This window comes from Pogonomyrmex barbatus, unplaced genomic scaffold (genome assembly GCF_055798465.1).
Source record: "Pogonomyrmex barbatus isolate J1 unplaced genomic scaffold, ASM5579846v1 scaffold2, whole genome shotgun sequence".
Classification (NCBI taxonomy): domain Eukaryota; kingdom Metazoa; phylum Arthropoda; class Insecta; order Hymenoptera; family Formicidae; genus Pogonomyrmex; species Pogonomyrmex barbatus.
The window spans coordinates 20,109,940-20,122,880 of record NW_028297116.1 but is presented as its reverse complement, the minus strand read 5'-3'; the positions used below and the strand labels follow the sequence as shown (position 1 = coordinate 20,122,880).

Here is a 12,941-nt window from a genome sequence, read left to right as displayed (position 1 = left end):
AACATACGAATCGGACCGTTCATCCTGACTCGGAGGAGGGACACGCCGAAGGAACACGACGCGACCGGCGATTTACGGAGCGGAAGTGAAAAACGCGCAAAGAGAGGAAGGCGGCGAGATGAGAAACGAGGGCTCTCCTAGTTACTTGCTCATTGAAATAATATTCTAAATAACGTTCGCGTAAGGGAACGAAAGTCTAGATGCGCATCACTATACGCAGACTAATTCTACGTACAAATAAGTAAGATGGCGTACACGCGCCGGCAATCGCGCACGCCTCCAGTTGTTCGTAATTTAACAAAAGAAGATATTTAGTTTCTAACGAGATCGTAAAAAAAAAGAAAAAAGTAATGTTGATTTCCATATGTCGCGACATATGAACGATTAAACGATACGGATATAGATCGTCGGCGAGAACGCTCGAGCGAGACCGACACTTGCACGCTTACTGATGTAATCGCGATCCTCTCGACAGCGAGCGTGTGCCTGCGATTGTCCGCTCGTACGTTCCTAATTACAGAGATAGTTTCCACGAATGCAACATCCGATCGCTGCGATTCACTCAAAGGGGATGCTTTTACAATCGATCGTTGATCTCAAAGATTACGAGGGATCGGTATGCGTCGAGGAATACGATTCCTCTTGTCGCCAACGAAACCCGATCGATCGCGCCCGTCAAATACGCGCTTCAGCCGGCAGAGAATCGAGTTAGCAATTCGACGAAATCTCAGCCGTTCGCTTCGTGCGATCGTCGGCTCGTGAGGAGCATCGAATCAACGCGATCGAGAGCGCATTCGGAGTGATACTCGTCACCAAACTGAATCTAATCCTTATCCTAACGCGTTGGCCAGCGGATGCTTTTATTCTTACAGATAAAAATAGAATAAAGAATAAAAAAAAGGACTGCCGTGCACACTCGCAATACTTTGCTCGATTGTCGCGCAAGGAGTGTCATTCTTTTCCTCGTGTAATCTGTCCGCTATTCTTTTCCGCGTGTGAGAGCATCCTCGCCGAGATCCTCGTCTAGGATAAGGATTAATGGGCGACGAATGTACCATGCGCTGCGTACGTAAGATCGATAGCGCGAAGAAATTGTCGTTGCAGATCGATACGCCCGCAGGATTCACCACCAGCGCGCGACACAAACATTATTATGTAAAATTTTTATTGCGTGAGTAAAGTATTGTGTTACCGACTAGAAAGTATGTACGTATCTTGCAAAGCAACAAACACGTCTCGTTCTTTTCTCTTCGGAGGATTGTACCTCGGCCGCTCGCGGCCATCCGACGTTCTCGAGTCCCGCGCGTCTTCCGCTTCTTTTGAAAATCAGATCATACTTCTCGCGAACGATCCATCTCTCACTAACACACGAAATTACATCGGACAAAAGGGACTCGAGATCGAAACAAAATCGAATCAAGAATCGAAATCGAAAATTGGCGGAAGATGAGCATCGCGACGTTTCCGAATTTCACAATTTCGTCTCCGAATTGTTTTACGATCTAGGAAGACAAAAACCGATCACATCACACGACGTTTCGTCGTCTAATTATTACAAATTACATATTTTCGTTGGAAAAATAACATTCAGCGTATATGATTTCAATTCCCGATTGAAGATTAACCTTCGTCGAAGTTTTCTCCAAAGAACTACAGATGGCACCAATATCAGGTAAGTGCACCTTGTCAGGATGACACGCGACTTTATAGGGTGATTGATTAGTAATCAATGGATAGCAGATTCAATTCGGATCTCACATATATTTAAAGACCTAAAATCTCGCAATTTTTAATTTTTTCTCGTTGAAATTTGAAATACTGTAACAAAGAAGTTATCAAAAAGTTAAATAAAAAAATTATTTGTCATTTTATTTTAAGTACTCATTTTTTAAACAAGAGTTTATAGATGTCCAATCACAGAACGACGTTAGTGAATATTTTAAGTACATCGTTATTAATTTTTCTTGCTATAATATTTTAAGTCGCAAATTTTCAAACATATAGTCCAGTATATAGTCGGTAAGAAAAATATTGCGAATACTGACTTTTTATTTGCAAAACTGTAGATTAGAGGGAAGATTGAAAAAAAAATTTCTAATAAAACAATATACGGTATTTTGACGGGAAAATGAAAAGAGAAAAAATTTAGTTGATTCGTATAAAATCAGTAATGGAGAAAACTGCTATTATCATCTTCTGATAAGTATTCGCAAAACGAAAAAGATATATTTTAATAAAAAATATTTTATATTTTGCGATATATTTGCGAAAGAACCATCTTAGACTATTAAGGTCGAGATGATTGAAAATATGTTCTTTACTTTAAATGCAAAATTAAAGCTACTGCTACAATTAAAGAAAAAAAGTCTACCATCTAGAAATTAAATCGACTAGGAATTCAACTAGTCGGAATCTTATAAATTTAATTAATTACTAATTGCACACTATTTGACTAATGACTAATTAATTACTAATTAATTAATTATTACCCAAGAGTTTCAACCAGCTACTACAACCAGCTACTAACATCAATGTATCAAATTTACATAATTACAGCGTTATTGCATTGACATTTCACAGCGTGTTAAGAAAAAGGAAGAGAGAGAAACGCACTTTTATTACAACATTATAAAATTTACATTTACACAGTTCACGGTAATGTGTCTGCAAAATCAGAATGCTGTTTCAACGTAGCCCTGTATAACGCTACGTCGGCCTTCACAAAAAATACATCAATGCGAAATACATTCAGTACAAAATAAATACATCTATATAGTCCGGTACAGTTTGCGTCGATTTATGATTCTGCTACAGAGGGACAGATGTTAATGTATTCGCGAACTGTTCTACGTGTTCATTCTACAAACTAGCTTCACGCTACTCTACCAGTTAACACGACACATCGACCTGACTTCTATTTTGTTACTCTCATGTTAATCGAGTCGGAACAGTTATCAATTGGTTAGATAATGCCGTTCGCAAGCCGTCTTGTTACGAGACATTATGGACACTTATCACGACACGACATCGATAAATGGGCTTGCTAGCCCGCTTTTACGTTACAACGGATTAATATTGCGACTTTTGCGCGTTTAAACACGCGGCCCGCGGATATGGAAAGATATCCTTTTCTCCGTTAACTCGGATACCTCCAATATTCCATTCTCGAGTTCGTCATAATCGCGACAATCGTTACAGTCGTTCAAAAAGACGAATAATCTACATAGGTCCATGAGTAATGTTATTGTATGAGTTCGTGGTCCTCAGAGTTTCAAATACAGCGCTCCTCGACTTCGCGCAACGATTTATTAATAATACATTATTTGATCTATGTATCGAGAGGCCGCAGTAAATCTACTTTACATCGCGATTTGCGAATGTATGCAAAAAAGATACAATCGCCTCGGCAATTGGGCAACGAAGATTGAAACAATAACGAATTAAGAGTCACAACAAATCACGTATCCTACAAAACAATTTCATTTCAACAAATTTGTAGAAATACGTCGGAATCAATGAAATACATTAAAACAAACCACAGAATCATATTATACAATTTATACAACAAATATATATTTTAATGTAAATGGTTTTCACGCTAAAAGTATGGACAAATATGGATCTTAACCGATATCTAAAATCCATATATAAAAACAATATTCGTAGAGCAAGCGGAGAAAATTGTATCAAGTAAGCTCTTATCTTTAATAACCTATCAATCTATTATATATTAATGCAGGCCACTCAAAACTCTATTTTGATGCATTTGAATCACTACGAGTGATGCCCCGTACGTTAGAATGCGATGCTGTCTCAACTGAAACACGTATACCCACCACGATCATATCCTCAGGGGTATAATCATAGCGAATGCGTGTTCCGATGATAACTGGTTCTAACGAATTCGCACGAAAACGTCAGCATTAATGAAATGCGTCCCGATGATTACAGTACAGGTCCTAATCACACGGCGCGCTTGCTATAATCGCCTCCACTTACTTCGATATATATGATTATTTCCGACGCTCGGTACAAATTTGTTAGAATGAGGCTCCGTCGGGACCCGCATCCCACCATGACGAGAATTCCCTCCGACGAGTTCGTACAAAATCCGTCAGAATTAATTGCATCCTTCGAGGTGAGTTGAGACAGTCGGAAGAATTGCGAAACGACACAGTCCGTTTCGCACGACGAGACCGTCTTACATGCGATTACGCCGGGAGAATACACCGGGAATGTCGTCGTCTTCCTATTATTTAAGACATCTACCTCTGCTCGTTATCTAACACAATCTACTTACACATCTACTTACTACGGTTACTAATCTACTCTAGCCAAATACGCAAACGAGAACGAATGAGCACGAACGAGTTTGACCTGTTTTTAATTCGATAAGTCAAGAGCATGAAAAGCGTATGCGCCTTAAACTGGGGCTTTTTTTTCTTCTGGGACTTTCCCACAGCGGGGATTCTACACTGTAATTAATTAATGGCATTTCTCGATTATGTGCTCTTATTATATCGATAGCGAAAAGAGAGCAAATTGATGCGCTGTATACTCTAATTACTTGAAGTATATAAAACTCATTGTATTTATCGCAAACGATATTTTTTGATAATTAAAATGACAAATAAATGTTGCTGACAAATTACAGAATACCGCTCGCTATCGATCGAGGATTCATTCGTTATGAAGAGAATAAAATCACAGTTACATGCGTGTAACGATCGATCGATCGTAAACTAATCGTAAACTAATCTCTCAGTAGCGGATAAATTAATAATTTATTGTTTTTTATTGACAAAGAAAATAATCCACTTTCGTAATGAAACAACGAGTCGCTCTAGATATAAATCGTACATTATACGCTTACGTTCGTCACTTAAAAAAAATCGTTATTATAATTGATAATTACATTAAACCATTATTGCATAATAACATTAATTTGTAACTAAGAAGATACGCTGTATCTTTCTTTCGTAGAAAAATCTATTTCATGGACGGACACTGCATAAGCTATTTAACGCAATTAAAAATGTGCGCAAAAATATGCAGCGTAAAGTGCATGAAAAAAAATCGCCATCTCGCTCAAGGTGGAAATAAATCTGTTTTCTGTTGGAAAAACCTTTCTAAGATAACTTCAGATAATCGCGCGAGATTAACGTCGAGAAAGCATGCAGTGCCTGTCAATCTTTTCATCCATCCACGTATTCGACAATCATCGTCGATATTCTCTCATATGCATATCAATAGACACGTTCGCAAACGCACAGCTACACGTACCTCACACGCGCCACATATACACATACACGGAGGATATACGAACATACATTCGGAAGTACAATACGCGTGTATAGGATAGGACATTTATTTAACTTAGATGGTTGCTCGCAAGTTAACGCTAAGGCAAATATATACGCGAAACAGACAAAGCCAAAGTCATTTAACTAGGAATTCTCCCGAAATCTCTCGAACTTGCAAATTCGTTTACGGGATTGCGCCGATTGGAGCTCTCTATCGGGTCGCATAAGTTTCGCGACCGCAACGTAATACGGATGAATCTTCGAATGCGCCCCCCAATTCCGCACGTCCTGGGAATGAACGAAGCGGACGATACAGAAGTAGTCACGGGAAAGGTAGTCACGAGAAGCTAAATTCCTGGTCCCATTTCTCAAGCCAATGGCCAACGGCACTTGCTACGCCTGCCCGCGTTTCTGAAAACCCGGTTTCGGCAACGGAACTTTTGATAAAATCTCTCCCGCGTGCCGAATATTTCTCCTCCCGCATATTTGATCAACGCGCGGCCACTCGACGGATGTTTTATCAAAGTTCCCGTTCGTGAAAGACGCTTAAATTTCAATTTCAAATTTTGCACACAACGTCCGCAAGGATCGGTAGTCAAACTTAGTACACTTTGTAAGGCGATTATCATCGCTTAGAATATCAAACTGTTTTCATCATATTTGACAAGACGTTGCTCTCTACGTTTAATTTCCACGAGGATACACCACGGGAATATTATCCACGGATAATCGAGTTAGCTAATCTACATCGGGCAAAATGTGCAAAATTTGACGATATAATATACGCTCGCGCCATACTATCCGAACAATCATACCTAAAAGTGTGATCACAGATTGACAGAAGGCGTGTAAAATACGATATTATAGACAGTCATGAGAGATACGCCAATGTAATAAATATCAATTAATAAATACAGTCATTAGACGAGTTATATACAGTGAATACATGTGAGTGCGCGCTTATTCGTAAATATAAATCTCGAAACGCAAGTAGCGGAACCAGAGCAAATATTTGCATGTATGCAAGGAAAAGCGAGATATTTGATTTTGTCAGCGTAAAATTTATATCTGTTGACTTATTAAAATTATTTTCAAGCCTTTATCACATTTTTTTCTATTTCGCAAAGTATTATATTTACAGTTCGTAAATATGCACATAATGTCACTTCTCGTAAAAATTGTATCTGGATCCGCCAATACAAAATGTCTAGCCACTCGGAAAAGTAAGAGTATTGCATATTTTATATCTTTGATTTTAAACTTTGTGTGGTGCGTTAAAAAAAGATATTCTTACTCACTGTGATGTTCGAGTCAGTAAATTTTTCAATTGAATTTTTTTGAATTTTATATGAAAATTAAAAAAGTAATATTGTCTGCACTAAGAACAAGTACATAAATCAATTTTTCACATTTGCTCGTCACAAGATTATGTATATATAAATCTATATTAAAATACACTTTTAAATTCTTATTTAGAAATTCCGCCTTTTAATTCTTTTTTGCCTCTCTTTATTATTTTTTTAAAACAATCACATTAGAATTATATGAAAATATTATTATTTATAGCAAACGTGGTAACTAAAATTCTCGATATAAATTTTCTAGTTGGAACAACTTTTTAATTGGAACATATTTAAATTGTTAATATTGGTATAAATTCAGAAGAGTAGATAAATGGATATTAAAATCTACTGTTTTCATTATACGTTGTTAAAAAATGTTATTAATTAATATATTCATTTACGAAAATTTATAATAAAAATTCATTTATGTTTCTTGAAGTGACCGATAAAAATGATTATTGCAATAAAAAAGTTGACTAGTACTGAAGGGTTAACTCACTGAATAGGACTATAACAGTCATGGTGGAGAAATATCCTTTCTCGAAGAAATATCGTTGAACCTAAAGTCCACATGAAGTCCATAAATTTCGAAATAACATTGTTCTATGTCACGCGAGGCACCTTCTTCTATTTTTATACCTTCTCCTCCGATATGCGAATAAAAAGATTTGACGCTTATACTCGTAATGCGATCATCGTTATTGTTTGTCAGTCACATATATGGCCCCATTACATGTCTAGATCGAAACATCGATCATGTAACAGCGCGTTATCAATTCGATACATGTTCAGTATAGTCATCTTAGATTCTGTAGCTACATATAAAGCTATATATAAGTGTCAATCGACTATTCTCTTAGATACGTCAAAGAAAATCATCATTTATCGTCATTTATACATTCGATATATTACGTTCTCCAAAAAATGCAATTATGTAAATTACATTTTGAAAAGAATAATTAGGAAGGAGATACTTGTTTTTTTTTTTTTTTACATACGCGTGTTGGCTTGCTTGTAAATATTGAACGATATGGAAAGCGATATTAATATGTTTTTTTTAACACGTTCACTTCATACATAAAGACACGCACGATGACGTCATACGCAGCTTACTATCAATTATTAAGGTACATATGTACAAAGAAATTTCTAAATGTAAAGCATGACAGATATGTGCTCGAATATACGATTAGCAGTAACGAAGATGCCGTGATCGTGGAATGATTTTCTTTCTAAGACGTAATGAATATTTTTAGTCTCATAAATCTGACGAAATATTATTGATAATATTCCTTATGTAGTTTTGGATGATAAAATCCGGAATTGTATTTTCTTGTCTTTCGAAAAATACAAAATATCATAAACAATATTATTATAATACCTTACAATCTTAGTTTTAGCAAATAATATAAATAACGCTTTGAAAAATCAATTTTGCATTTGACTGAAATCTCCATTAAAATCAGTTGTCAACTTATTCAATAACAGAAATTGATTAATTTTCCAAATCGAATGATATACGCGTATTGCTATTTAAATAATATGGAATATCGCAATAATTCTGCTCTCTATTTCGAAACATAATTGCGCGAATATTCAAACGAGAAATTCAGGAGTTGACGATTATTTAGGCACGTTATCCAAGAACGCTGGAACGGATTACCAAAAGAAGCTCTCTCTCTCTGTGGAATGTACATCGCGAATCTGATACTCGCGATCGCAACTGTGCGGCGTGTATGGACGGAGCAAGCGCGTTCTCGCGAATAGAGCGAATGTTGGTGTGTCACCCGCGTGCGTGCGTGCGAGCGAGCGAGCGAGCGAGTTGTCCTCCGATAAAACGCTGCTAAATAAATCGCGAAATCCCTGAAAACGGTGTCTGTCCCCGAGAAAACGCGACGCAGCAAAGCGAACGCATCGCCGCGCGGCACGTAACGAATTACCCGGCCGGGCTGAAGAATAGCGTCGTTTTCCAGAATAATTGGCACGACAATATTCACCGACCGATTTTACACGAAATGCACGAGAGAGGGAGAGAGCGCGCCGGGAACGATCGCGTCGCACGGAGAGTGTTTTCGCGTTAATCCCGGGTCTTTCGTCGTAAATCGCTCGTGTCCTTCGCGTCAATATGATGCTGTCGGACGTAAGTTCTCACGCTCATCGTTAATCCGCGGACGTGATTATCCCCACGTCGAGATCACAGGAGCAGTTAATGGGTGTCCTGCGCGTACTTGTTTTCTCAGGAGACATTCGATACTTCGGGTAGGAGCAATTATTCAGATATGTTCGAGGGGGGGGGAGACCACATTACATAAGTAATTATCAAGAATCACGTTTTGTGCGATATGTAGATTTAAAATTAAGTCGATCAAAATGGCAGCGCTACGAGGATTTTTTTTTTTCATTTCGAAAAAAACACAGCGAATCGATCTGAATACAAGACGAGACAGGCCGTTTGTTAAGCAATTTTATGCGAATTTGTGCGTTAGGTAAGATGGCATTAGCACGTTTATCGATTTATTTTACTCCTCAGCAAGAAAATATTATACTTTCTATTTATCTTGAAATTTTTTATCTCAATATTTAAAGTTTTATGTATTTTCTTCAATAGAACAACACATTTACGGTACTTGACTTTGATCCTTATTTGATCGCCATCAAAAGAACCTTTCTTGCAAGAGACCGTTCCCGATTTACATAATAAATAGCTGGAGAGACTCTTTTCTTGCCGTTTTAAGAGCGATCCCGCTAAATCGCCGAACATTGGGATAGACCGATAGACGAGCGGAGTACTGAAAGTTTTAACTGATATTATTGCCATCTTTATCATCGAATCGCTCTTATCTGATCCACTTGACTTCACCTCGTTACCGGAATGTTATTAACTTTGGGGGATGATGAGCGCCGCCAAGTGCCTCCTTAAACGTTACGGCATTTTCATCTACCGGTCGACTTACCGCGGCGGGGCCATAATTCGGGATGTGGTGTTCGCGACGTTATTCGCGTGTGTTCGTCGAGCTTAAATCTCACACATAGCGAACTTATAGTGCACCAGCGTAAATTACTCCCCTCCAGCGAGCGCGTATATGACTTCGCGGCCGATATCCTCCCTCTCGGAATGCCAGTAAGCTCCGTCGAGAAATTTAATCGAGATTGGGAAAACCTTATTTTCCCTCTCGCCCGCGTCTCGTCTTGCAGCCAGATAAAATGCTGTCGCGAGTGAGACACTCAGTCTCTCCCTTGTTACGAGATGGAAATCTCGCGGAAACAGACCTCCCGCTTCCCTTTCGCCGAAAATGGATAAAATGGATGGACGTTCCGCGATAAATGAGAAAGTGCACTATCTGAAAAGAATGCGACGTATGATAATACCAGGAACCTCTCTGCTGAATTTTATAATCAAATATCTGCATCAAAAATTTTCACTCGGAATGAAAACGCCGCCCCGTTTTACAGATGAGCCGATTATTTAACATTTCCGATATCCTTGCGACTAGAATTTCAATCCTAAATAGTCGGAAAACGTGTTTTTCAACACATGCGACATTCATAAGCTCTGACAAAATTCTAACATACAAATCCATAATTTAGAGAACATCTCCACTGGACGGCAACCATTCGTATCAGCGTCAAAAACATTGGGCTATATATTATAATTTTAACTGACTATATTTTACAAGTAAGCCTATACTTAACTGATCATATTTTACAACAAGATGTAAATCATTTTTGCAGATAATGTCAAGTACCATGACAATTATTATGTCACATTATATCCTTAGTGCTGATGTTATTCCTTAGGTATTCATTGTCTCTTTATAAAATAATATTATAGAAGCCATTGTACATGATAATAAAAAATAAATGCGCTTTTGTTTGAATTGTTAAAATAATATATCCACTCATAAATATAACCAGAGAGGTAATGTATATTCTATTATTTATATACGATAACGTCTACGCTTTTAATATCAAAATTAATCCTGTTTAAAAGGCCTCGTTCCTTATGAAAACGGAAAAAACTACTCAGAGCGAAAATAATTCAGCCAGTATCAACGAACCGAGAGAATCAAAAGAAACGATTGAATCAAGAAACGAAAGAATCAATTCTTTATAAGGCCATACCGGAAGCAACTCCGGTGCGACGTTATTTATGCGTCGATACAATGATTGCCCGATCTCGCAAAAGCGAACTCTCACGTAACGAGCGTTTGTATAGATGCCGCGAGGACATCTTTATCGGCGGCATCCCTCCACTTTGTGCACTCTACGTGCGTCGCATCACATCGCATCGCATCGCATCGTCATTGCATCGCATCGCATCGCGTCGCATCGCAATTGTCGCGTCTAGAGCTCATAGACGTCACGTCCGTTCGGTCTGGCCACAGTCGGACGGCAGGACGACGGACTCGCGTACGAGTGAATAATGTGCACTCTGAGACGCACGTCGCTAGAATTTCTACCCTCACCACCGCGCGGTCTCCTCGAGAAGCTCACCGTGGTCTTGCAGCAGCAGTAATGGAAGAGCTTGACGTAGGCGCTGCGAAAGTGGCGGTCCGCCACGCAGTAGAGCAGATTGTTGAAGCAGGACTTGGACAGGGCGAACCAGGCTAGGTTGTAGAGTACGCGGGTGCTGATCGGGACGAAGGAATTCACGCAGACCGCCAGGCCGAACGGCAGCCAGAATACGACGAACATCACGCAGCTACACATGTTCGCCTTCGTGAGCTCGTAGTCCCAGGAGAAGGCGGCCGGCGGTTTGTACGAGCCCCGGGTGGCTCGTCGCACGCGTATCACCAGCTTCACATAGAGAAAGATCGTCATCAGAGCTGGCAGCCCGACCAGCACGCTCGCACCCACCGCTTGCTCCATCGCGATGCCGCTGAGCTTGCGACGGCAAAAGTCAGGACCTATGTCTAGAGACGATTGCAAGGCTACCACTGTCACGGCGATTAACCAGACGATGATGATCGTGGCTGTTACACGACCCGCCGTCAGGCTGGCGTATCTAAGAAATATAAAAATATACCGTTGTAAGTATGTCGTAAATTACGATCGTAATAAATTAAACGGAAGAGAGGTACACGCGTGCGTGTACGTGTGATCCCCTAATTTGTCATGACGAGAATGAAAAACGATTTAACAAATGTTTATACCAGAGCGCAACTTTCATAAGGATTTCACAAGAAATTATACATGTACAACCGAGATGATATGACAAGTGTTCTAGAGTGAAATACAACTACTGCTAAGGCATCATCAACCTGCGCGGCTTACCGTTACAACTTGGAATACACTTAGGAATAACTCTCATAGAGATAACAGAAGATAATACGTTGTCTCCCGTCGGATGGATATTTCCCCCTTAATTGCATCACGAGCTTGTTTAAGTCCCGGCTTTCTTATACGGCGTATTCAATTAAAGAAAATATTTCCCCCGGTGATACACTGCGACTGCAATTACGGAGTTGGTCGTACTAGTCTGTGGATTAACGAGGGGCTTGAAAAACGAGTCGGTAGTTAGGAGTTAACGGTGCTGGCGGACGATTTCTCGTTTACAATGCGAGGAAACTTCCTCGAGTCCACGTGTTCGCCGTGATTCTTCTGACGCGACTGGTTAAAATACTTCCCGTAATGCCGTATTGTCGCGAAACTTTCCGCGTGCGTATGAAAAGCAGCAGTCGTCGTTGTTGTCATCGTCGTCGTCGTCGTCGACGCCGCCGTCATCGTCGTTTCTCCTCCGAGATCGTCTGCTATCGGTTACGGATTCCGGCAATTCAAGCTAAAGAGAACGTCGCCCGGAATGCGAAATTACAAACTCGATCGTGACGCTGATAGAGAACCATGGAAGCACTTCAACGTCAAACTCCAAGTAGTTCCAAGCAGTGGTCGCCATACGCCATTATACGCGATAGCTTAAACTGATAACAGTAATTTGATTTCTATCCCTATTCGCTGTGTTTACATTACCCATATCCACCCAACAACGTCAAGCATCGCGAGGTATTTTCGTGCGGAGGCCACACAAGCGACACGATATATCCAAGTGTATTGTGATATTATCATTTTCCGTTCGGCTCAAATAACATTATCTATCCGTAATGGCAGAGACATTAGCCCAAAGTATTCGTGAAAAAATACATCAAAGTATTATTACACAAGTATTGTAAGTGAGGTAAGTGAGGATACTCGGGTCGAGAAGAGAGATGATTTTAAGGAGTGCTGGTTATCGATCTTTCTATGCAACGCGCTTCATCTTTTCGTAGGTAAACAGGCGCGGTCATAATTTTCTTCCCTT

The 12,941-nt window shown here is 39.6% G+C and overlaps 1 protein-coding gene across 7 annotated transcripts in view; it reads right to left on the bottom strand.

Moving 5' to 3' along the window:
- LOC105423659 (adenosine receptor A3) overlaps window positions 1–12,941 on the bottom strand; it is a 409,096-nt gene that overhangs the window by 253,224 nt on the left and 142,931 nt on the right. For 6 of the 7 annotated variants that reach the window (XM_089077433.1, XM_011633490.2, XM_011633494.2 and 3 more), the window contains one exon: window positions 2,585–11,651. The exons of the other annotated variant lie outside the window; for it this stretch is intronic. In XM_089077433.1, the coding sequence (XP_088933559.1) occupies window positions 10,991–11,651 (661 nt within the window). In that variant the 3' untranslated portion in view covers window positions 2,585–10,990. Of the gene's footprint in view, window positions 1–2,584; window positions 11,652–12,941 lie in introns of those variants that run through there. 7 annotated transcript variants of the gene reach the window in all.